Here is a 25,137-nt window from a genome sequence, read left to right on the forward strand (position 1 = left end):
TGTGTGTGTGTCTCTGTGTCTGTGTGTTATGACGCACTCCGCTAGGTCTGCACCCAACATCGCCTACAGATGTTATGTATTGAATTTTGAAAAGCCTCTTGGGAAGCTGAGAAGTTGGGCATGGTTTCAAGCCTTCTCTCTCTCTCTCTCTCTCTCTCTCTCTCTCTCTCTCTCTCTCTCTCGCTCTGCCTCTCTCGCTCTGCCTCTCTCTCTCTCTCTCGCTCTGCCTCTCTCTCTCTCGCTCTGCCTCTCTCTCTCTCGCTCTGCCTCTCTCTCTCTCGCTCTGCCTCTCTCTCTCTCTGCCTCTCTCTTTCTTGCGCGCACGCTGCCTCTCTTTTTATCTCGATCTGCTTCTCTACCTCCCTGTTCTCCCGCTCGCTCTATCTCTTTCTGAATCTCTCTCTCTGCCGCTCTCTCTCTCCATCTCTCATTTCATTTAAATTTGATAAATGCTTTATTGGCATGAATCGCTGGTTACCACTGTTGCCAAAGCAATGTATATGAAGTATTACATAAATGAACAATATGCTTGAGGAACAACAGTATATGACAACAAAAACAAGAATACATTGAGAATAATACACACAAAGAGAAAACATCTAATTGGGGGATTTAATTTATACAGGGTCTTTCTAAATGCAAAATATGCTCTCTCTGTATCTCTGCCTCTTTCTCTGGCTGCCTCTCTCTCTCTCTCTTTGGGGGCTGACAGGTTGCCTGGTTAAAAAGCTTCTCTCATTAGTATCATTACTTCCAGGGATGATATGTCTCCCCTCTCCCTGCTACAGTATAATATAGCACTAACACAAAATTGTACAGTGCCCACAGTATCCTTTTAATAACCAAATTACTGCCACCTGTGGTTTTAGATTATGTAAATTAAAATGACATAAAATATGTTTTAAGTGGGGCTGCGCATTAAATGACGAATACATGTTTAGCTTTGCCTGCCTCTTTGCTGCCTTTTCAAAAAAAATCCTATATCCTGCTTTGCTTTTTAAATATCAATTAAAAAAGACAAACATGTGAAATCTGCTTTAGATGTTTTTAAGTGTTTTTCTCTTTTAAAGGTAGAGCTCTCCCTTGAATATAGTTCTTCTATGTATGAATAATTTTCATCCAGAATCACTTACGGTGTGATCAACGTGACTGGAATGGGAATGGATTCCTGATGGCCCTGACAGCTTCCACGGAGGGAGGGAGGGAGGGAGGGAAAAAAGCTCACATCACAGAAAGTAAATATAAAGGGCAAAGCGTCAACTCTCCCAATACTAACCAATTCTCTGACATTTTCTGTGTCAACTTGATTTGCCAGAACACTGCAAAATTGCATCTGATGAATATGATTTTTCAGAGAACAACACTAGTATGGTACTTACAGTATTTCTAGATGGTTTCGCGGTTAAATTCGTTTTTTCTGCTTAGATTTATCTTGTTGTCATGTCACGTTTGTAAAAATGTGATTTGTGCAGCTAGGTGCTCCAAAAATATGTTAATTCACAAGATTGGCAAAGAGAAGGCAAAGGAGGATGTGCATTGGTATTTCTGCTTCCTGCTTTTTGTTTTTATAATAACCATACTAAATAATTTGTCTGCTCATCAGAAATATACATTGTAGCCATGCCAATTACTATTTCATATTTATTCATTAAAAGACTAGGTTATTTTTCTCTCGCTTCAAAACGCCATCAGCACACCTGAAAACACACTTAGCAGTCGTTCTGATTGTCATCTGTTTCCTTTAAATGGCCAGAGATGAGATGAGGTATCTGTAGACCAGCAATAATGAAATCTTTCCTAGGAACTTGTTGCATCCCAAATAGCACCCTATTCACTATAAAGTGCACTACTGGTCAAAAGTACATACATAGGGAATAGGGTGCCATTTAGGATGTACCCCTGCCTCACAAACAACCTCTCTGTATTGAGGAAGATACATATTTCAGCAGCTTTGATACAGACGCAGGAATGTAACATCCCGATAAAGCTGTCATATTATGTGGTTTTAAAAAAACTACTTCAGAGAAATGTGCCTCAGATCATCATAACCCACTAAAGTGCAGATGCTGTTGATTTAGATCCGATCAATTACTGCACAATTAATCATTCACACGTTTGCATTTGTCAGCAGTACAGTAATCCAAATTGCCGATGCAAAATGTCTCCTTAACATTTTCTAAATGCACTCATGTTGAATTGAATATGATCTGTTTTCCATATTGTGTTGTTGCCATAGGAAGTTGTTGCCAGGTAAGTCGGCTACACAAACAGGTGTAGTAACATATTGTGTTCATTGTGTGTGTTTTGCCTTCCTCAACTACCATAATAGTTACCCTACCACCCCCAACCCCTATAATAGACCCCTAAACCCCTGTTTTCCTAAACAGACTTAAACTCTTTTTAGAAACCTCTCATAAACCTTAAAGGGTTACACACCCGGGCTGTGCATTACTCCCGTGGAGATTTTTGCATTTGCTGTCTGGAGTCATTGGAGTGGCTGGCTTGTGGTTCAGTTGAGTTAGTCACAGTGACAAATTGCTTCTTTGCTGTTGCCTGTTAACAGCCTCTGTATTAACCTCTCCATTAGCACTTACTTGGAGTGTTACTCCCATTTTTCCTCTGCCCAATGTCTCGGCGAACCTCTTTAGACTGATTAACGGAGCTTTGGGAAGCATTTAGAGGTGCTAAAGCTCATCGGCTGGAGTGAGGAAGGGAGGCAGTATAGCTGGCTGGTGGTATTGGATAGGAGCCGTATCACTCTGATTACTTCCTGCTTGGCTTTATTTGGTTGCTCTAAATGTTCCTCTAAAACACTATACTGCTAGAATTGCCTGAGAAGAGACTTATTGCTGTATAAATTCTGATAATAAAATACTTAACAATTATAATGTAATGTAATATGGTCATTTAGTAGACGTTTTGAATCCAAGGCGACTTACAAAACTGTCAACATTGAGAGTAGATGTGGCCATGTGAGAAAAGAACCCACAATCCACCATTCTCTAAAGCCCAACCCACTGAGCCACTGGAACCCAATGATAAAACAGCAGCGTCGTTCATGGTCCACCCTACTGTGAGCTACTGATAGAGACATTCCACCTGCTCATAGTACATCATGATAAGTTAATAGTAAAGCAGCCATGACAGGGGTGGGTTTTTATCACTGTGATGATCAAAGGGAGGCTCACTGGAGAGTTGTGTTAGTCTCCAGGCTCCAAGATATCCAGTCTGTGCACATGCTGTCGAGAGATGGGCTGCATCCCAAATGGCACCCTATTCCCCATAGGGCTCTGGTCAAAAGTAGTGTACTATGTAGGGAATAGAGTGTCATTTGGACGCAGACAGGGCCTGCTTCAGGAGGAGAATAACATAGCCACCTAGCCGTGTCCCCTTATTCATACACGTAGCTTTGTCTAACAACAGCAAATCTTCAGCCACACTATAGGCTATCCTATATCCTAGTTTCATCGTCCCATATAGAATTTTGATTACTGCATCTGATAATGGATGCAGTTCAGCCCTATATACTTAGTTTTTTCACATTTCTACATGACAAAACAATGAGCGTTTTTAACCCTGTAATATTGATCTCTTTATCTCTTTTAATTATCACTTGATCACCTCAGCCCAGCCGAGATAGGAAACATTGACCTCTCTCAATCACTTTTGTGAACCCTCATTGACTGAAATGGCCCCTTAGCAGGCAATAAATCAAATCAAATTTGTCACATGCCTCGTAAACAACAGGAAACAAAACATAATCACTACAAGATGGTGCCGATAGAGATGGCAGCTTCGCTTCTATTTCTTAGGAAACTGTGCAGTATTTAGTTTTTTATGTATTATGTATTACATTGTTAGCCTAGAAAAACAACTGGGAAGAACTATTGGACATCAGAGAGACGTCAACTTACCAGCACAACCAGCACTACGACCAGGAATACGACTTCCCAAAGCGGATCCTTTTTCTGCACCTCCCAGGGCATTTGAACTGATTCCAGAGGCCAAAACAACACCGCCAGAGGAGAGGGTGCCGGAGCGGTCTTCTAGTGAGGCTTCGAATGCCCGCGCACCACCCACTGCTCCCGAGTATATTACTCGCTAATGTCCAGTCCGTAGTTAACCTCTTACATCTAGACGTTCCGCTAGCGGAACACCTGCTCCAATATCCAATGATAGGCGTGGCGCGAATTACAAATTCCTCAAAAATACAAAAACTTCAATTTTTCAAACATATGACTATTTCACAGCATTTTAAAGATAAGACTCTCCTTTATCTAACCACACTGTCCGATTTCAAAAAGGCTTTACAACGAAAGCAAAACATTAGATTATGTCAGCAGAGTACCAAGCCAGAAATAATCAGACACCCATTTTTCAAGCTAGCATATAATGTCACAAAAACCCAGAAGACAGCTAAATGCAGCACTAACCTTTGATGATCTTCATCAGATGACAACCCTAGGACATTATGTTATACAATACATGCATGTTTTGTTCAATCAAGTTCATATTTATATCAAAAACCAGCTTTTTACATTAGCATGTGACGTTCAGAACTAGCATATCCCCCGCAAACTTCCGGCGAATTCACTAAGAATTTACTAAATTACTCACGATAAACGTTCACAAAAAGCATAACAATTATTTTAAGAATTATAGATACAGAACTCCTCTATGCACTCGATATGTCCGATTTTAAAATAGCTTTTTGGTGAAAGCACATTTTGCAATATTCTAAGTACATAGCCCAGTCATCACGGGCTAGCTATTTAGACACCCGGCAAGTTTAGCACTCACCAATATCAGGTTTACTATTATAAAAGTTTGATTACCTTTTGTTGTCTTCGTCAGAATGCACTCCCAGGACTGCTACTTCAATAACAAATGTTGGTTTGGTCCAAAATAATCCATCGTTATATCCGAATAGCGGCGTTTTGTTTGTGCGTCCCAGACACTATCTGAAATGGTAAATCAGGGTCTCGCGCATGGCGCAATTCGTGACAAAAAAATTCTAAATATTCCATTACCGTACTTCGAAGCATGTCAACCGCTGTTTAAAATCCATTTTTATGCCATTTTTCTCGTAAAAAAGCGATAATATTCCGACCGGGAATCTCCTTTTAGCTAAACAGAGGAAAGTAAACAAAGCTTTCGGTCGACGCGGGCACGAGCCTGAGTCTCACAGTACTGTAACCAGCCACTACCCAAACGCGCTACTTTTTTTCAGCCAGAGCCTGCAAAGCCACGATTCAGCTTTTTACCGCCTTCTGAGACCCTATGGCAGCCGTAGGAAGTGTCACGGGACAGCTAAGATCCTCACTCTTCAATAAACAGAGACAAGAAGAACGACACCTTGTCAGACAGGCCACTTCCTGCCTGAAACCTTGTCAGGTTTTTGCCTGCCAAATGATTTCTGTTATACTCACAGACACCATTCAAACAGTTTTAGAAACTTTAGGGTGTTTTCTATCCATATGTAATAAGTATATGCATATTCTAGTTACTGGGTAGGAGTGGTAACCAGATTAAATCGGGTACGTTTTTTATCCAGCCGTGAAAATACTGCCCCCTAGCCATAACAGGTTAACAAAGTCGACGAAATCTGGGCAAAAGTTGCTTTTCAATGAGGTATCCGGGATTGTAACATACAATGTTTCACGGAAGCATGGCTAGCTGGGGACATGCTGTCGGAGTCTATACAGCCAAAGGGATTTTCAGTGCATCACGCTGACTGGAATAAACATCTCTCTGGTAAGAAGAAGGGCGGGGGAGTATGTTTCATGATTAACGACTCATGGTGTAATTGTATCAACATACAGGAACTCAAGTCCTTTTGTTCAGCTGACCTAGAATTCCTCACAATCAAATAGCGACCGTATTATCTCCCAAGAGAACTCTCCTCGGTTATCGTCACAGCTGTGCATATCCCCCCGCAAGCGGATACCAAGACGGCCATCAAGGAACTTCACTGGACTTGCAAACTGGAAACTATATATCCTGAGGCATTTATTGTTGCTGGGGTTTTCCACAAAGCTAATTTGAGAACAAGGCTACCTCAATTCTATCAGAATATCGATTGCTGTACACGAGCGAGTGACACGCTCGACCATTTCTACTCTAACTTCCGCAATGCATAAAAGGCCCTCCCCCGCCCTCCTTTTGGCAAATCTGACCATGACTCCATCTTGTTGCTCCCCTCCTATAGGCAGACACTAAAACAAGAAGCGCCCGTGCTTAGGTCTATCCAACGCTGGTTTGACCAATCAAATTCCACGCTTCAAGATTGCTTCGATCACGGAGACGGGGATATGTTCCTGGTAGTCTCAGATAATAACATTGATGTATATGCTGACTCGGTGAGCCAGTTCATAAGGAAGTGTATAGGAGATGTTGTACCCACTGTGACTATTAAAACCTTCCCTAACCAGAAACCATGGATTGATGGAAGTATTCGCTCAAAGCTGAAAGCACGTACCACTGCATTTAATCTTGGCAAGGCGACTGGAAATATGACCAAATAACAAACAGTGTAGTTATTCCCTGCATAAGGCAATCAAACAAGCAAAGTGTCAGTATAGAGACAAAGTGGAGTCGCAATTCAACGGCTCAAACACGAGACGTACAGTTGAAGTCGGAAGTTTACATACACTTAGGTTGGAGTCATTAAAACAGTTTTTACAACCACTCCACAAATTTCTTGTTAACAAACTGTAGTTTTGGCAAGTCGGTTAGGACATCTACTTTGTGCATGACACAAGTCATTTTTCCAACAATTGTTTACAGACAGATTATTTCACTTATAATTAAATGTATCACAATTCCAGTGGGTCAGAAGTTTGCATACACTAAGTTGACTGTGCCTTTAAACAGCTTGGAACATTATAGAAAATTATGTCATGTCTTTAGAAGCTTCTGATAGGCTAATTGACATCATTTGAGTCACATGGAGGTGTACCTGTGGATGTATTTCAAGGCCTACATTCAAACTCAGTGCCTCTTTGCTTGACATCATGGAAAATCAAAAGAAATCAGCCAAGACCTCAGGGAAAAAAATGTAGACCTCCACAAGTCTGGTTCATCCTTGGGAGCAATTTCCAAACGCCTGAAGGTACCACGTTCATCTGTACAAACAATAGTGCGCAAGTATAAAGACCATGGGACCACGCAGACATCATACCGGCTCAAGAAGGAGATGCGTTCTGTCTCCTAGAGATGAACATACTTTGGTGCGAAAAGTGCAAATCAATCCCAGAACAACAGCAAAGGACCTTGTGAAGATGATGGAGGAAACAGGTCCAAAAGTATCTATATCCACAGTAAAATGAGTCCTATATCGACATAACCTGAAAGGCCGCTCACATGGAAGAATCCACTGCTCCAAAACCACCATAAAAAAGCCAGACTACGGTTTGCAACTGCACATGGGGACAAAGATCGTACTTTTGGAGAAATGTCCTCTGGTCTGATGAAACAAAAATATATAGTGACCATCGTTATGTTTGGAGGAAAAAGGGGGAGGCTTGCAAGCCGAAGAACATCATCCCAACCGTGAAGCACGGGGGTGGCAGCAACATGTTGTGGGGGTGCTTTGCTGCAGGAGGGACTGGTGTACTTCACAAAATAGATGGCGTCATGAGGCAGAAAAATGATGTGGATATATTGAAGCAAAATCTCAAGACATCAGTCAGGAAGTTAAATCTTGCTTGCAAATGGGTCTTCCAAATGGACAATGACCCCAAGCATACTTCCAAAGTTGTGGCAAAATGGCTTAAGGACAACAAAGTCAATGTATTGGAGTGGCCATCACAAAGCCTTGACCTCAATCCTATAGAAAATTTGTGGGCAGAACTGAAAAAGCGTGTGCGAGCAAAGAGGCCTACAAACCTGACTTAGTTACACCAGCTCTGTCAGGAAGGATTGGGCCAAAATTCACCCAAATTATTGTGGGAAGCTTGTGGAAGGCTACCCGAAACGTATGACCTGAAGGTAAACAATTTAAGGGCAATGCTACCAAATACTAATTGAGTGTATGTAAACTTCTGACCCACTGGGATTGTGATGGTGATGAAATAAATAAAAGCTGAAATAAATCATTCTCTCTACTATTATTCTGAAATGTCACATTCTTAAAACAAAGTGGTGATCTTAACTGACCTAAAACAGGGACTTCTTACTAGGATTAAATGTCAGGAATTGTGAAAAACAGAGTTTAAATGTATTTGGCTAAGGTGTATGTAAACTTCCGACTTCAAATGTATGTGGCAGAGTCTACAGACAATCACGGATTACAAAAAGAAAACCAGCCCCTTCCCGGACATCGGCGTCTTGCTTCCAGACAAATTAAACAACTTCTTTGCACACTTTGAGGACAATACAGTGCCACCGATGCGACCTGCTACCAAAGACTGTGGGCTCTCCTCAGTTGCTGACCTGAGTAAAACATTTAAACGTGTTAACCCTTGCCAGGCTGCTGGCCCAGACGGCATCCTTAGCTGCGTCCGCAGAGCATGCGCAGACCAGCTGGCTGGTGTGTTTACAGACATATTCAATCAATCCCTATCCCAGTCTGCTGTCCCCACTTGCTTCAAGATGGCCACCATTGTTCCTGTTCCCAAGAAAGCTAAGGTAACTGAACTAAAAATGACTATCGCCCCGTAGCATTCACTTCTGTCGTCATGAAGTGCTTTGAGAGACTACTCTAGGATCATATCACCTCCACCCTACCTGTCACCCTAGACCCACTTCAATTTGCTTACCGCCCCAATAGGTCCACAGACGATGTAATCAACATCACACTGCACTGTAAGAATGCTGTTCATTGACTACAGCTCAACATTCAACACCATAGTACTCTCCAAGCTCATCATTAAGCTTGAGACCCTGGGTCTCGACCATGCCCTGTGCAACTGGGTCCTGGACTTCCTGACGGGCCGCCCCCAAGTGGTGAAGGTAGGAAACATCTCCACTCCGCTGATCCTCAACACTGGGGCCCACAAGGTTGCGTTCTCAGCCCCCTCCTGTACTCCCTGTTCACCCACGACTGCATGGCCATGCACGCCTCCAACTCAATCATCAAGTTTGCAGATGACACAACAGCTTGATTACCAACAACAACGATACAGCCTATAGGTAGGAGGTGAAGGCACTCAGTGTGGTGTCAGGAAAATAACCTCTCACTCAATGTCTGCAAAACAAAAGAGATTATATAAAAAAAATCACATTTATTTAACCAGGTAGGCAAGTTGAGAACAAGTTCTCATTTACAATTGCGACCTGTCCAAGATAAAGCAAATCAGTTCGACACATACAACAACACAGAGTTACACATGGAGTAAAACAAACATACAGTCAATAATACAGTAGAAAAATAAGTCTATATACAATGTTAGCAAATGAGGTGAGGTAAAGGCAAAAAAGGCCATGGTGGCAAAGTAAATACAATATAGCAAGTAAAACACTGGAATGGTAGATTTGTAGTGGAAGAAAGTGCAAAGTAGAAATATAAATAATGGGGTTCAAAGGAGCAAAATAAATAAATAAATAAATACAGTAGGGGAAGAGGTGGTTGTTTGGGCTAAATTATAGATGGGCTATGTGCAGGTGCAGTGATCTGTGAGCTGCTCTGACAGCTGGTGCTTAAAGCTAGTGAGGGAGATAAATGTTTCCAGTTTCAGAGATTTTTGTAGTTCGTTCCAGTCATTGGCAGCAGAGAACTGGAAGGAGAGACGGCCAAAGGAGGAATTGGCTTTGGGTGTGACCAGAGAGATATACCTGCTGGAGCGCGTGCTACAGGTGGGTGCTGCTATGGTGACCAGTGAGCTGAGATAATGGGGGACTTTACCTAGCAGGGTCTTGTAGATGACCTGGAGCCAGTGGGTTTGGCGACGAGTATGAAGCGAGGGCCAGCCAACGAGAGCGTACAGGTTGCAGTGGTGGGTAGTATATCAGGCTTTGGTGACAAAACGGATGGCACTGTAATAGACTGCATCCAGTTTATTGAGTAGGGTACTTGGCGGTGGCTCTGGTTTGGGGCGTAGCCCCCACACCGCCCGCTGATCCCCCCGCTTCTGTGTTGTCGGAGGAACCAGACCGTGGATCATCGCCGGAGGCTCTGAACTGCCGACCGCCGCTGAAGACTCCGGGCTGCAGACCGTCGCTGAAGACTCTGGCCTGCAGACCGTCGCTGGAGGCTCCGGACTGAGGAGCGTCGCTGGAGGCTCCGGACTGAGGAGCGTCGCTGGAGGCTCCGGACTGGGGAGCGTCGCTGGAGGCTCCGGACTGAGGAGCGTCGCTGGAGGCTCCGGACTGAGGAACGTCGCTGGAGGCTCCGGACTGGGGAGCGTCGCTGGAGGCTCCGGACTGGGGAGCGTCGCTGGAGGCTCCGGACTGGGGAGCGTCGCTGGAGGCTCCGGACTGAGGAGCGTCGCTGGAGGCTCCGGAATGGGGAGCGTCGCTGGAGGCTCCGGACTGGGGAGCGTCGCTGGAGGCTCCGGACTGAGGAGCGTCGCTGGAGGCTCCGGACTGGGGAGCGTCGCTGGAGGCTCCGGACTGGAGAGCGTCGCTGGAGGCTCCGGACTGGAGAGCGTCGCTGGAGGCTCCGGACTGGAGAGCGTCGCTGGAGGCTCCGGACTGGAGAGCGTCGCTGGAGGCTCCGGACTGGAGAGCGTCTCTGTAGGTTCCGGACTGGGGACCGTCGCTGCAGGCTCCGTGCCATGGATCATCCCTACAGGTTCCACGCCATGGATCATCACTGGAGGCTTTGTGCCATGGATCATCACTGGAGGCTCCGGGCTATGGATTATCACTGGAGGCTTCGTGCCATGGATCATCCCTACAGGCTCCGGGCCATGGATCATCACTGGAGGCTTCGTGCCATGGATCATCCCTACAGGCTCCGGGCCATGGATCATCACTGGAGGCTTTGTGCCATGGATTATCACTACAAGCTCCGGGCCATGGATCATCACTGGAGGCTTCGAACCATTGATCATCACTGGAGGCTTCCTACATGAAGCTGGAACCGGTCTCACCGGACTGGGGAGACGCACAGGAGACTGGGTGCGCAGAGCAGGCACAGGGTATACTGGGCCATGGAGGTGCACTGGAGACCAGATACGCTGAGCCGGCGCACTTCTTCCTGGCTGACGGCCAACTCTAGCACGGCAACGGTGAGGAGTTTGTACCAAGGCTGTGACTGCGCATGGGCGACAAAGTGTGCATCACCGCATACCATGGTCCTTGTTCAGTCACTCGCTCCCCACGGTAAGCACGGGGAGTTGGCTCAGGTCTTAAAACCGCCTTAGCCAATCTACCCGTGTGCCCCCCCCCAAAAAAGAAAATTGCCGCTGCCTCTCGGGCCTCCGTTGTTGCCTTGCCTGTCGATCTCATCGCTGTACCTCCCTCGCTGCTTCCACCTGTTCACATGGTAGGCAATCCCTTCCGGCCTGGATCTCCTCCCACGTCCAGGATCCTTTGCCGTCCAGGATGTCCTCCCATGTCCAGTCCATCGGCCCACGCTGCTTGGTCCCTTGGTGGTGGGATCTTCTGTCACGATCGTCAAATGGAGTGGACCAAAGCACAGCATGGTAAGTGTTCATCATTGTATTTATTTTACCTCAGAACACTACAAACAAAAGAATAAACAATGATAACGACCATCACGTCTTGTAGAGACAAGCAGTACAAAATTAAAGATCCCACAACTACAGGTGGGGAAAGGCTGCCTAAGTATGATTCCTAATCAGAGACAACGATAGACAGCTGCCTCTGATTAGGAACCATACTCGGCTCAAAACAAAGAAATAGACATCATAGAATGCCCACCCCACACCCTGACCTAACCACATAGAGAAACAAACACTCTCTCAGGTCAGGGCGTGACATTTGGCAGATCATTTTTGAAAAAAAGGGTCCAGATTGTCTAGCCCGGCCGATTTGTAGGGGTCCAGATTTTCCAGCTCTTTCAGAACATCAGCTGACTGGATTTGGGAGAAGGAGAAATGGGGAAGGCTTGGGCGAGTAGCTGTGGGGGGTGCAGTGCTGTTGACCGCAGTAGGGGTAGCCAGGTGGAAAGCATGATGATGATGATCGTGGATTTCAGGAAACAGCAAAGGGAGCACCCCTCTATCCACATTGACGGGACAGCAGTGGAGAAGGTGGAAAGTTTTAAGTTCCTCTGTGTTCATATCACCGACAAACTGAAATGGTCCACGCACACAGAGTGGTGAAGAAGGCGCAACAGTGCCTCTTCAACCACAGGAGGCTGAAAAAATGTGGCTTGTCACCAAAAACCCTCACAAACTTGTACAGGTGCACAATTGAGAGCATCCTGTCGGGCTGTATCGCCGCCTGGTACAGCAATTGCACCGCCCACAATCCCAAGGCTCTCCAGAGGGTGGTGTGGTCTGCACAACGCATCACCGTGGGCAAACTACCTGCCCTCCAGTACACCTACAACATCCGATGTCACAGGAAGGAAAAAAGATCATCAAGGACAATAACAACCTCAGTCACTGCCTGTTTACCACGCTTCCATCCAGAAGGCGAGGTCAGTACAGGTGCATCAAAGCTGGGACAGAGAGATTGAAAAACAGCTTCTTTCTAAAAGCCATCAGAGACTTGATATCATTGGCCACTTTAATAAATGGAACACTAGTCACTTTAATAATGCCACTTTAAGAATGTTTAAATATCTCTCATTACTCGTCTCAGATGTATATAATGTATACTCTATCCTTCACTATCTCTTCTTTACTATCTATTGCATCTTAGCCGTTCTGTCACTGCTCATACATATATTTTATACTTATATATTCTTATCCCATTCCTTTACTAGATTGTGTGTATTAAGGTTTTGTTGTGGAATTTGTTAGATATTAGCTGTTTGATACTGCTGCACTGTCTGATCTAGAAGCATAAGCATTTCGCTACACTCGCAATAACATCTGCTAACCATGTGTATGTGGCCAATACAATTTGATTTGAGTAGACAGTGAAATGCTCGCTTACAGGCCCTTCCCAACAATGCAGAGAAAAAGAGAAATAATAGAAAAATAACACAAGGAATAAATACTCAGTGAGTAACATTAATTTAGCTGTATACACAGGGTACCAGTACCGAGTCAATGTGCAGGGGTAAGAGGTAATTTAGGTAGATGTACAGTTCCAGTCAAAAATTTGGACACACCTACTCATTCCAGGCTTTTTCTTCATTTTACTATTTTCTACATTGTAGAATAATAGTGAAGACATCAAAACTCTGAAATAACACATATGGAATCATGTAATAACCAAAAAAGTGTTAACCTTTTCACACGTACCAACAAACGGGTGTGATCATTCCACAGTGGTCCCTGCAATGTATGCTCAAACCGGTGTGATTAGAATGTCCAGTTTCGATTGACGCAACAATCAGCATTTGAGCTGGCCATACTGTTTTTTCACAAACATTTTGCACAAACACAGTCCTTAGAAAGTTATATCCAGAATGTGACCAGTTTATTTCTGGATGCAATGTTCAGACATTCACATAAGTAGCTTCAGCATAACACAAACATCCAAACCGGAAAATGTAGGCTACATTTATCCTAATGCTAACTGAGGAAAGATTGACGTAACACAAGCGGTCTCATATTTTTATAACTCTCGAGCGACAGAAACTACAATATGAATTAGCTAATAGCAATTACTATTTATAATTAATCACATCACGGGTGAGCTCACAATTGATCGAAATAATTGAGTAAAACACTTTCTAGAAATCGAAAGTAATCGATAGGTAGTTAGTGCCCGCCGCCATGTTTTTTTTTTCTCACATCAACCAAAGATAATAAGAGGAGACAAGATGAGTTTGGTCTGTTTATACTATGCATGTTGAAGGGGGTGTGTCGTCTATGATCATTCACTTCCTTTCATTCACTCCCGGAAGTTTACCCGAAAGATGAGTGAACCATTCCTTCACCTCATTATAACATCTTTGGTCTGACAGAATGCATTGTGTAATGTCACCCAGAATGCATTGTAAAATGTCAACAAACATGGTGCCACACATAGCTGGCAAATAGCTTAGCATTAGCTTATTATAATCAGTACAACATTCAACAAATTATTTTACACACATCATAGGTGTCCATTACAATATATGGAATAATCGGAATGCATTATTTGTGACCAGTACTTGAAAACGTGAATAAAACTGTAAATACATTATGTTACGTACATACATATGCGCCTACAGTAGAAACGACAACACGATATACAGAAAATAAGGAACTTACTTTGATAGGAACACACACGTCTAAAGTTATTATTTGTAAGGAAACAACAAGGAAGGCAACGAGAGCGCCAGCCAGAAAATGTTCCAATTCGTGCAAGACTGCGCAAATGCTTGGTCTGCGCAAACATTGGTGAAGTGCTTGGGCTCTTCTCGAAGAGAGAAGTTTGTCCGGCTCAGTAAAGCCTCAAACATAAATTGTCCGCAACGCTGAAATGGGCTACTTCTATGTGAAGTAATGAGGAGAAAGAACACACCTCAATTTAAACTGTTGTTAGAAAATACAACTTGTTAGAAAATTATTTTAAATTCACTAGTTGAAACATAGCCTATAGATAATTAGCAGGCAGCGAGTATAAAACAACTCACGCTGGGGCGACCATTTGGAACTCACATATGAAAAGGTTTAACAAATCAAAATATATTTTACATTTGAGATTCTTCAAAGTAGCCCCCCTGTGCCTTGATGACAGCTTTGTACACTCTTGGCATTCTCTCAACCAGCTTTACCTGGAATACTTTTCCATCAGTCGAAGGAGTTCCCACATATGCTGAGCATTTGTTGGATGCTTTTCCTTCACTGCGGTCCAACTCATCCCAAACCATCTCAATTGGGTTGAGGTCAGGTGATTGTGGATGCCAGGTCATCTGATGCAGCACTCTATCACTCTCCTTCTTGGTCAAATTATCACGTCCTGGCCATAGAGAGGTTTTTATTCTCTATTTTGGTTAGGCCAGGGTGTGACTAGGGTGGGCATTCTATGTCCTTTTTTCTATGTTTTGTATTTCTTTGTTTTGGTCAGGTATGGTTCTCAATCAGGGACAGCTGTATTCCTCTGATTGGGAGCCATACTTAGGCAGCCTGTTTTCTTTTGGGTTTTGTGGGTGGTTAATTTCTGTTTCGTGTTGCTTACCTGAAGGAACTGTTTGGCTGTCGTTTTTTGTTTCTTTGTATATGTTCTCAGTACAATAAATACATGATGAGCACTCAACACGCTGCGCCTTGGTCTACTCCCTTCGACGGCCGTTACACAAATAGCCCTTACACAGCCTGGAAGTGTGTTTTGGATCATTGGCCTGTTGAAAAACAAATGCTAGGCCCACTAAGCACAAACCAGATGGGATGGCGTATCGCTGCAGAATGCTGTCGTAGGTGTCACCAGCAAAGCACCCCCACACCTCCTCCTCCGTTCTTCACGGTGGGAACCACACATGCCGAGATCATCCATTCACCTACTCTGCGTCTCACAAAGACACGGCGGTTGGAACCAAACATCTCAAATTTGGACTCATCAGACAGATTTCCACCGGTCTAATGTCCATTGCTTGTGTTTCTTGGCCCAAGCAAGTTTCTTCTTCCTATTGGTGTCCTTTAGTAGTGGTTTCTTTGCAGCAATTCGACCATGAAGGCCTGATTCACACACTCCTTTGAACAGTTGAGATGTGTCTGTTACTTGAACTCTGTGAAGCATTTATTTGGGCTGCAATCTGATATGCAGTTAACTCTAATCAACTTATTCTCTGCAGCAGAGGTCAGTTTCATCATAGCACTTGATGGTTTTGCAACTGACCTTCATGTCTAAGATTTATTTTTATTTATTTAACTGGGCAAGTCAGTTTAGAACACATTCTTATTTACAATGACAGCCTACCCCAGCCAAACCCTAACCTGGACGACACTGGGCCAATTGTGCACCGTCCTATGGGACTCCCAATCACGGCCAGTTGTGATACAGCCTGGAATCGAACCAGGATCTATAGTGACGCCTCTTGCACTGAGATGCAGTGCCTTAGACCGCTGCGCCACTCGGGAGCCCTAATGTTGTACTGTCGTTTCTCTTTGCTTATGGCAACTGTTCTTGCCATAATATGGACTTGGTCTTTTACCAAATAGGGCTATCTTCTGTATACCACCCCTACCTTGTCACAACACAACTGATTGGCTCAAACGCATTAAGAAGGAACTAAATTCCACAAGTTAACTTTTAACAAGGCACACCTGTTAATTGAAATGCATTCCAGATGACTACCTCATGAAGCTGGTTGAGAGAATGCCAAGAGTGTGTAAAGCTGTCATCAAGGCAAAGGGTGGCTCCTTTGAATAATCTCAAATATAAAATATGTTTTGATTTGTTTAACACTTTTTTAGTTACTACATGATTCCATATGTGTTTCTACAATAGTAAAAATAAAGAAAAACCCTTGGATGAGTAGGTGTGTCCAAACTTTTGACTGGTACTGTACATATTACCTCAATTACCTTGACTAACTTGTACTCCCGCACATTGACACGGTAGCGGTACCCCCTGTATATTGCCTCGTTACTGTTATTTTATTGTTGCTCTTTTATTTTTTTACTTTAGTTTATTTAGTAAATATTTCTTATCTGCGTTGTTGGTTAAGGGCTTGTAAGTAAGCATTTCATGGTAAGGTTTACACCTGTTGTACTCGACGCATGTGACAAATACAGTTTGATTTGAAAATGGCACAATTGGCCAGGAGCCCGTAAAACGGACACTATTCCCTGCAGCGCCATTATGGCCACCACAGTAAGGCCGTGTGGTGTGTTCATTTGGTTAATGTAGCAGGTTCTTGCTATTTCAACCCAATCATATAATTTCTCCACAGACGGATGACATTGCAGAGATTGCCAGGAGGGCCCAGAGCCTGCCGAAGGTCAACAAGAAGAGACAACGAGTGGTGGTCTTCACTCAGGGCAAGGACGATACTGTGGCCACTATCGGTAGGCAAACAGCTTTTCCTAAAATAAATGTAGGTACTTAAAGCCAACAGGTATAATGCGTTATTATGCAGTTATAACACATTGTAAGACTTGTCATGAGCATGTATGACCCCTTTATAATGCCTAATTAGTTATAATCACCTCATAATAATCCTAACTAATTCATTTTTTTTCACGCTCCATTCTCTCTATTATTGTAGAGAACTTATAGCCTCGTACGACCATCGTGATCTTGTGTGATTGAATGGTCCATGTAAGGCATCTCTGGCCTTGACTCAAACCACATCTTGCACAATTTCAGAGTATTGCTTTAAATACATGTTGATAGATGACTGCTGTTCACTGAAACAATGCCATGGGAGTCGCTTCAGGGCAACAATATTTACTTTTATGTTTAGCTTGACAATGAATATTGAACGTTACATTTTCTGAGAAAAGGATTTGTATGTCCCAAGTGGCACCATATTGCACTATATCAGGAATATGGTGCCATTTGGGTCTCACCCTTTGTGATACGCTCTTCTGACAATCGTAGTTTAAGAACGGTTGAAGGAGAGCATGGAACAGGCATTGATTTGGGAAGTAGAATTGTTTTATTTTCTGTTTTTTGGGCAGATTCCAGAACAGTCCTTAGTAGGGCTGGGAATTGCCAGGGACCTCGCGATACAATATGATCACAATACTTGGGTGCCAATACTATATGTATTGCGTTTCTATACTCAGAGGCCAGTTTATTAGGTATGCCACCCTATTCATGAAAATGGTTCACACCAACAGACAGTGTGTCATGTGGCTTGTTATATAAAGCAGGCATTTGGTGACATTCAGTTACTGTTCGATTGAACGTTAGAATGGGCTAAACAAGTGACCTAAGCGACTTTGAATGTGGTATTATCGTCAGTGCCAGGCGCGCCGGTTCTAGTGTCTCAGAAATGTCCGGCCTCCTGGGATTTTCACACACGACAGTGTCTAGGGTTTACCAAAAATGGTGCGACAAATGAAAAACTTCCAGTAAGCGGCAGTCCTGTGGGTGAAAACAGCTCGTAGATGAGAGGTCGAAGGAGTATGGCAAGAATCATGCAAGCGAACATCAGGGCCACAAACAGGCCCTATCCTGCCTGGTGTCAACGGTACAGGCTGGTGTCTGTGGTATAAGGTTGTGGGGAAGGTTTTCCTGGCACACATTAGGCCCCTTGATACCAATTCAGCAATGTTTCCATGCCCCAAAGAATTCAGGCTGTTCTGGAGGCAAAGAGGGGTCTGACCCAGTACTAGACGGGCGTACCTGATTTATTACGATTCTATATGTATTACGATTCAATGTTCCAAACATATTGCTTACTACATGTCTGCTGTAGGACAACAGAGAGACATAATAAAAATGAGTTTTGATCAGTCATGGAAATAAAAGTGCTGAAAACATGTTGGCTCACATTTAAAAAGAAGATTGTGGCCAAGCTGTAGGAGGAGAAATACCAAAGTTTTGGTGAAGGTACAGCCGACAAGTGCTAGCTAACATTAACTACCTGGCAAAAACATTTTAACAAAATTAATACTTGCAGTCATAGAATCGATATAATATCGTAAAAATTAATATTGCGATACTCTACTTAGTGATTTAAAAGTGTTAACTCTTTCTTTTTCACACCTCTTTCCTTTTTTCGCCATTAGGCTACAGGAGAGTAAAACTGCTATCCTGGCATATTTGTTAGCTGTGTTAGGGAACATTAGAAGGATGGTGTCGCCTCCTGAGTGGCGCAGCAGTCTAAGACACCGCATTGCAGTGCTGAGGCGTCAATAGAGTCTAGGGTTCGATCCCAGGCTGTGTCACAGCTGGCCGTGACCGTAAGTCCCATAGGGTGGTGCACAATTGGCCTAGCGTTGTCCAAGTTAGGGGATGGTTTGGCTGAGGGGCTTTCCTTGGCTCATGGTGCTCTAGCGACTCATTGTGGGGGCTGGACGCCTGCAAGCTGACTACAGTCGTCAGTTGAACGGTGTTTCCTCCGACACATTGGTGTGGCTGGCTTCCGGGTTAAGCGAGCATGTGTTTAGAAGCAGCGAGGCTTGGTGGGTAATGTTTCGAAGGACCCTTCGCCTCTCCTGAGCCCGTTGGGGAGTTGCAGCGATGAGAAAAAAATCGCTATTGGATATCAAGAAATTGGGGAGAAGGGGGGTAACATTTTTGTATTTTTTTACGGATGTTTCATCGTATCAGAGCAGGGCTTGGGTTTGCAATCCTGCCGGGGGTAAAGCTATGTGGAGAGAGATGATGGTTTCTGATTACAGAGCCTTTGGCTTTGTTGGGAGCCACGGGGTGTCTTTCCTCGTTGTCCTTGCAGTTCAGACTACTGAGACGACGTGCACAGGAGATATACAGTACCAGTCAAATATTTGGACACACCTACTCATTCAAGGGTTTTTCTTTCTTTCTTTTCTACATTGTAGAATAATAGTGACGACATCAAAACTATGAAATAACATATATGGAATCATGTAGTAACCAAAACATTGTTAAACAAATCAAAATATGTTTTATATTTTAGATTCTTCAAAGTAGCCCCCCTTTGCCTTGTTGACAACTTTGCACACAACTTTGCACACTTGGTATTTTCTCAACCAGTTTCACCTGGAATACTTTTCCAACAGTCTTGAAGGAGTTCCCACATATGTTGAGCACTTATTGGCTGCTTTTCCTTCACTCTGCGGCCCAACTCAGCCCAAACCATCTCAATTGGGTTGAAGTCAGGTGATTGTGGAGGCCAGGTCATCTGATGCAGCACTCCATTACACTTCTTCTTAGTCAAATAGCCCTTACACAGCCTGGAGGTGTGTTGGGTCATTGTCCTATTGAAAAACAAATGCTAGTCCCACTTAGGGTTGCAGATTTTGTCGACTATTAAGAGGTGGAATTTTTCAGTGGGAATTAACGGAAATATTTGGGAATTGACGGGAATATATGGGAATTAACGGAAATATATGCAAATTAATATTAATATTAATTTAAATGTAGATGTTTTTTGCGTTGGATATAATTACCATATCATATGGAGAAAGAAACATAAACCTTTTACATTTTATTTTTTATTTAACTAGGCAAGTCAGTTAAGAACAAATTCTTATTTACAATGACGGCCTACCAAAAGGCAAACGGCCTCCTGCGGGGATGGGGGCCTGGGATAAAAAAAAACAATGTAAAAAAGACAATATAAATATAGGACAAAACACACATCACAACAAGAGAGACAACACTACATAAAGAGAGACCTAAGACAACAACATAGCAAGGCAGCAACACATGACAACACAGGATGGTAGCAACACAACATAACAACAACATGGTAGCAACACAACATGGTAGCAGCACAAAACATGGTACAAACATTATTGGGCACAGACAATAGCACAAAGGGCAAGAAGGTAAAGACAACAATACATCACACAAAGCAGCCAGAACAGTCAATAAGAGTGTCCATCATAGAGTCTTTGACTGAAGAGATAAAACTGTCCAGTTTGAGTGTTTGTTGCAGCTCGTTCCAGTCGCTAGAGACACCAATACTCCTTAGCCGGCCCACAAGAATGGAATGGTCTACTGTATCAAAAGCTTTGGCCAAGTCAATAAAAATAGCAGCACAATTTTACTTAGAATCAAGCGCAATGGTGACATTATTGAGGACCTTTAAGGTTGCTGTGACACATCCATAACCTGAGCGGAACCAGATTGCATACTTGAGAGAATACTATAGACATCAAGAAAGCCAGTCAGTTGATTATTGACAAGTTTTTCCAACACTTTTGAAATAGAAATAGGCCTATAACAGTTAGGATCAGCTTGATCTCCCCCTTTAAATAAAGGACGAACCGTGGCTGCCTTCTAAGCAATGGGAACCTCCCCAGAAAGGAGACACAGGTTAAAAAGGTTGGAGATTGGCTTGGCGATGATAGGGGAAGCAACCTTAAAGAAGAAAGTGTCTAAACCATCTGATGCAGATCATTTTCTGGGGTCATGTTTAAGGAGCTCCTTTAGCACCTCGGACTCGGTGACTGCCTGCAGGGAGAAACTTTGTAGCGGGGCAGGGGAAAAAGAGGGAGAAGCATCGGGATAGTCGCATTAGAAGGGGTGGGAGATGAGGAAATGTTAGACGGGCAAGGAGGCATGGCTGAGTCAAATAGGAATCCTGACTTAATGAAGTGGTGATTAAAGAGCTCAGCGATGTGCGTCTTGTCAGTAACAACCACATCATCAACATTAAGGGGCATGGGCAGCTGTGAGGACGAGGGTTTATTCTCCAGGTCTTTAACAGTTTTCCAGAACTTCTTGGGTTTAGACCCACAGAGAAAGAACTGCTCTTTTAAGTAACTAACTTCGGCCTTCCGGATAGCCTGAGTGCACTTCTTTCTCATTTGCCTGAACGATAGCCTGTCAGCCTGAGTATGCGTATGCCGAGCCTTTCGCCAAATGCAGTTCTTGAGGTGGAGTAACTCTGCAAGATCACGGTCGAACCAGGGGCTGAACCTGTTTTTAATTCAAATTTTCTTTATGGGGGTGTGTTTGTTAACAATAACACTGAAAAGATTAAAAAAGAAGGTCCATGGGTCTTCAACAGAGGGGATCAAGCTGATTCTATACCATTTTACAGAGACCAGTTCATGAAGGAAGGCTTGCTCATAAAAAAATTTTTGCAAACGTCTATGACAAATCAGGACATATCATGTCACTGAGCAGCCATTACGAACACAGGCTGTAAAACAGTAATCACTAAGGTCATTACAGAAAATGCCAGACTGATACCTATCAGGATTATTTGTGAGGATAACATCGAGGAGAGTAGCCTTTTCTGGGTGTTTGGAGTCATACCTTGTGGGATTGGTAATAATCCGAGAAAGATTTAGGGAGTCCCATTGCTTTAGGACTTGGTCAGGTGGTTTAAGCATGTCCCAGTTTAGGTCGCCAAGCAGGACAAATTCAGACTTAGTGTAAGGGTACAGGAGAGAGCTTAGGGCAGGTAGGGTACAGGCCGGTGCTGATGAAGGACGATAGCACCCAGCAACAGTCAGCAAAGAGCTATTTGAAAGTTTAATGCTTAAAACCAGCAAATGAAATTGTTTGGGGACAGACTTGGTGGAGGCAACCGAGCACTGAAGGTGATCCTTGGTAAAGATTGCCACTCCCCAACCTTTGGAAGATCTGTCTTGCTGAAAAAGGTTATAACCAGAAAGGTTAACATCAGTATTCAAAACACTCTTCCTTAACCATGTCTCAGTAATGAACAATACATCTGGATTGGAGCTGTGAACCCACACTTTCAGTTGATCCATTTTAGGTAATAAGCTTCTAGTGTTAGCGTGTAGAAAACCCAGGCTTTTACGAGAGCAGAAATCAGTGAAGCAGATTTCAGAGCACAAGTCAGAATTGGGACTAGCAACAGTAGATGTACCAGGGTGTACATGCACATTTCCAGATATCATCAACAGTAATACAATCAAGGCATGGCATAGGACAGGGAGAGCTCTGCAGTGCTGATTTATGACATCTGAATGTGCATCAGATGGCAACAAGATCATATTGTACAGCAATTTCATCAGGTAACATGAATACAAAGCCGGCGAGAGGTGGTAAGAATGGGATGGGAGGCCAAAAGTCTGTGTAACCAATAGATTGTCAGAGTCCTGAGTGTGAGAACAAACATAGTCTGTCCCACGGTTGGGTAAATAAAGTTTGTAGTCAACAAAGTATGCAGGAGTCATGAGGCAAATAGCAAAATAGCAAAATGCACAATATATATTTTTATATATATACTGCTCAAAAAAATAAAGGGAACACTTAAACAACACATCCTAGATCTGAATGAAATAAATAATCTTATTAAATACTTTTTTCTTTACATAGTTGAATGTGCTGACAACAAAATCACACAAAAATAATCAATGGAAATCCAATTTATCAACCCATGGAGGTCTGGATTTGGAGTCAAACTCAAAATTAAAGTGGAAAACCACACTACAGGCTGATCCAACTTTGATGTAATGTCCTTAAAACAAGTCAAAATGAGGCTCAGTAGTGTGTGTGGCCTCCACGTGCCTGTATGACCTCCCTACAACGCCTGGGCATGCTCCTGATGAGGTGGCGGATGGTCTCTTGAGGGATCTCCTCCCAGACCTGGACTAAAGCATCCGCCAACTCCTGGACAGTCTGTGGTGCAACGTGGCGTTGGTGGATGGAGCGAGACATGATGTCCCAGATGTGCTCAATTGGATTCAGGTCTGGGGAACGGGCGGGCCAGTCCATAGCATTGTCGTGTCTTTGGGTTACCATTAAACGGAAGATATGTTTATCAATTAGCTCCCTGTAATTATTATCACGCGATTAAACTGATTAATCGTTTAATTGTAATTAACTAGGAGATCGGGGCACCAAGGAGAATATTCAGATTACAAAGCTATAATTTTCCTAATATAACTTTCCTGTACTATAATATTATGTTCTATTATAGTATAGGCCGATTATCTTCTAGTTTAAATGGTGTATTTACCTCTAGTCCAGTCTCATTCCAAACGTCGTAAATTGTTGTATCTGCACGAACCCAGTCTTTACTAAAATCATCCATACATCAATTGTCTTAAAATCATTTATTTACTACACTAAGTAATTAACAGAAAAACATACAAACAGTAATTATTGTCACAAAGGATTGGTATCGGAATGTGCCCTTGTGGGCTAAACAGGCAGGTCGGCCTGTTGAACAATGGATCATAAACGGTCAGGCTCAGAAGTTACACAGAGTTCATTAATATTAACAATTGACAATTGAAGGCTCACTCATTCGGGAACAATTGCAATCAATATATATTTACGCTCAGTATGTCGTCGTTCTTTGTTGGAGAGTTCGGTTCTGTTGGGAAGTTTTGTCCGCGTTCTCTCTCTCTCTCTCTCGGTTAGAATGGATCTTTCAGAGCGACATTCATTAATGTCGTCATCGAATGGTTGTTTCGTTGGTCTTCGCGTTCAATGATATAATTTACTTAGCTGCAGACTAATAATTAATATCAAAGACTTATTCTTATTCTGTCGGTATCAATAGTCTAAAAGTTAACCACGTGGTATGGTTCACTTTCAGTAGAGGAATTGGATGTTAACCTATAGGCCACGGAGTGTAGGCCTGGTCTGAAGAAATGTAAATCGGGGGGTGTTTTATAGTGCCCATAGAACAGGCTTGTCAAATGACGCCTGGTCCTGTATGGGTCCCTGGGGGCGTGCCTATGACTGAGTTAGATTTGGTTACAGAAATACAATTCTATCACATTACATCAGTACATAGCATCTCAATGTCTTACAAAAGCTTTATCATAATTAATACATTCCATACACCCATATGATGCAAGTCTTAAACTGAGTCTATTATATAAACAGTTTTATGGTAATATGGCTATATTGTCTCTTCTGAGTATCACAAAATTGTACCAAGCGGATCAGTTTGTAGCTGGATTCTTCACCAGTCTTCCATACCTTCTCCAGAACACAAAATGTCGCTTGGCTCTCCAATTCTATGAGTTGGAAGAATTTCCTGTGTCTCTCTATGGGCCATGTGGCCAGAGACTCTCCTGGAATTTTAGAGTTTTTACGACCCTTTACACACAGGGTGGATTGGGGGAAGGTAGGTTGGGTGGTGGTGCAAACGGGAGGGGGGAGTCAACTGTCCTCCCTGTACCAAAAGAGGCCAATGTCATGACAGCATCAATGCCTTCCTCTTGCAGGAACTGCTGACACACTCCAGCCACATGAGGACAAGCATTGTCTTGCATTAGGAGAAACCCAGGGCCAACCGCACCAGCATATGGTCTCACAAGGGGTCTGAGGATCTCATCTCGGTACCTAATGGCAGTCAAGCTACCTCTGGCGAGCACATGGAGGGCTGTGCGGCCCCCCAAAGAAATGCCACCCCACACCATGACTGACCCACCGCCAAACCGGTCATGCTGGAGGATGTTGCAGGCAGCAGAACGTTCTCCACAGAATCTCCAGACTCTGTCACATCTGTCACGTGCTCAGTGTGAACCTGCTTTCATCTGTGAAGAGCACAGGGCACCAGTGGCGAATTTGCCAATCTTGGTGTTCTCTGGC

General features: G+C 43.4%; 1 protein-coding gene across 1 annotated transcript in view; it reads left to right on the forward strand.

Annotated features, from left to right (window-relative positions):
* The window catches only part of adkb (adenosine kinase b), a gene marked incomplete at its 5' end in the record, with an annotated part of 290,034 nt that overhangs the window by 247,158 nt on the left and 17,739 nt on the right, over positions 1-25,137 (forward strand). Inside the window, 1 exon segment of the mRNA NM_001165301.1 lies at positions 16,904-17,018. Within this exon segment, the coding sequence (NP_001158773.1) occupies positions 16,904-17,018 (115 nt within the window).

This window comes from Salmo salar, chromosome ssa01 (assembly GCF_905237065.1).
Source record: "Salmo salar chromosome ssa01, Ssal_v3.1, whole genome shotgun sequence".
Classification (NCBI taxonomy): domain Eukaryota; kingdom Metazoa; phylum Chordata; class Actinopteri; order Salmoniformes; family Salmonidae; genus Salmo; species Salmo salar.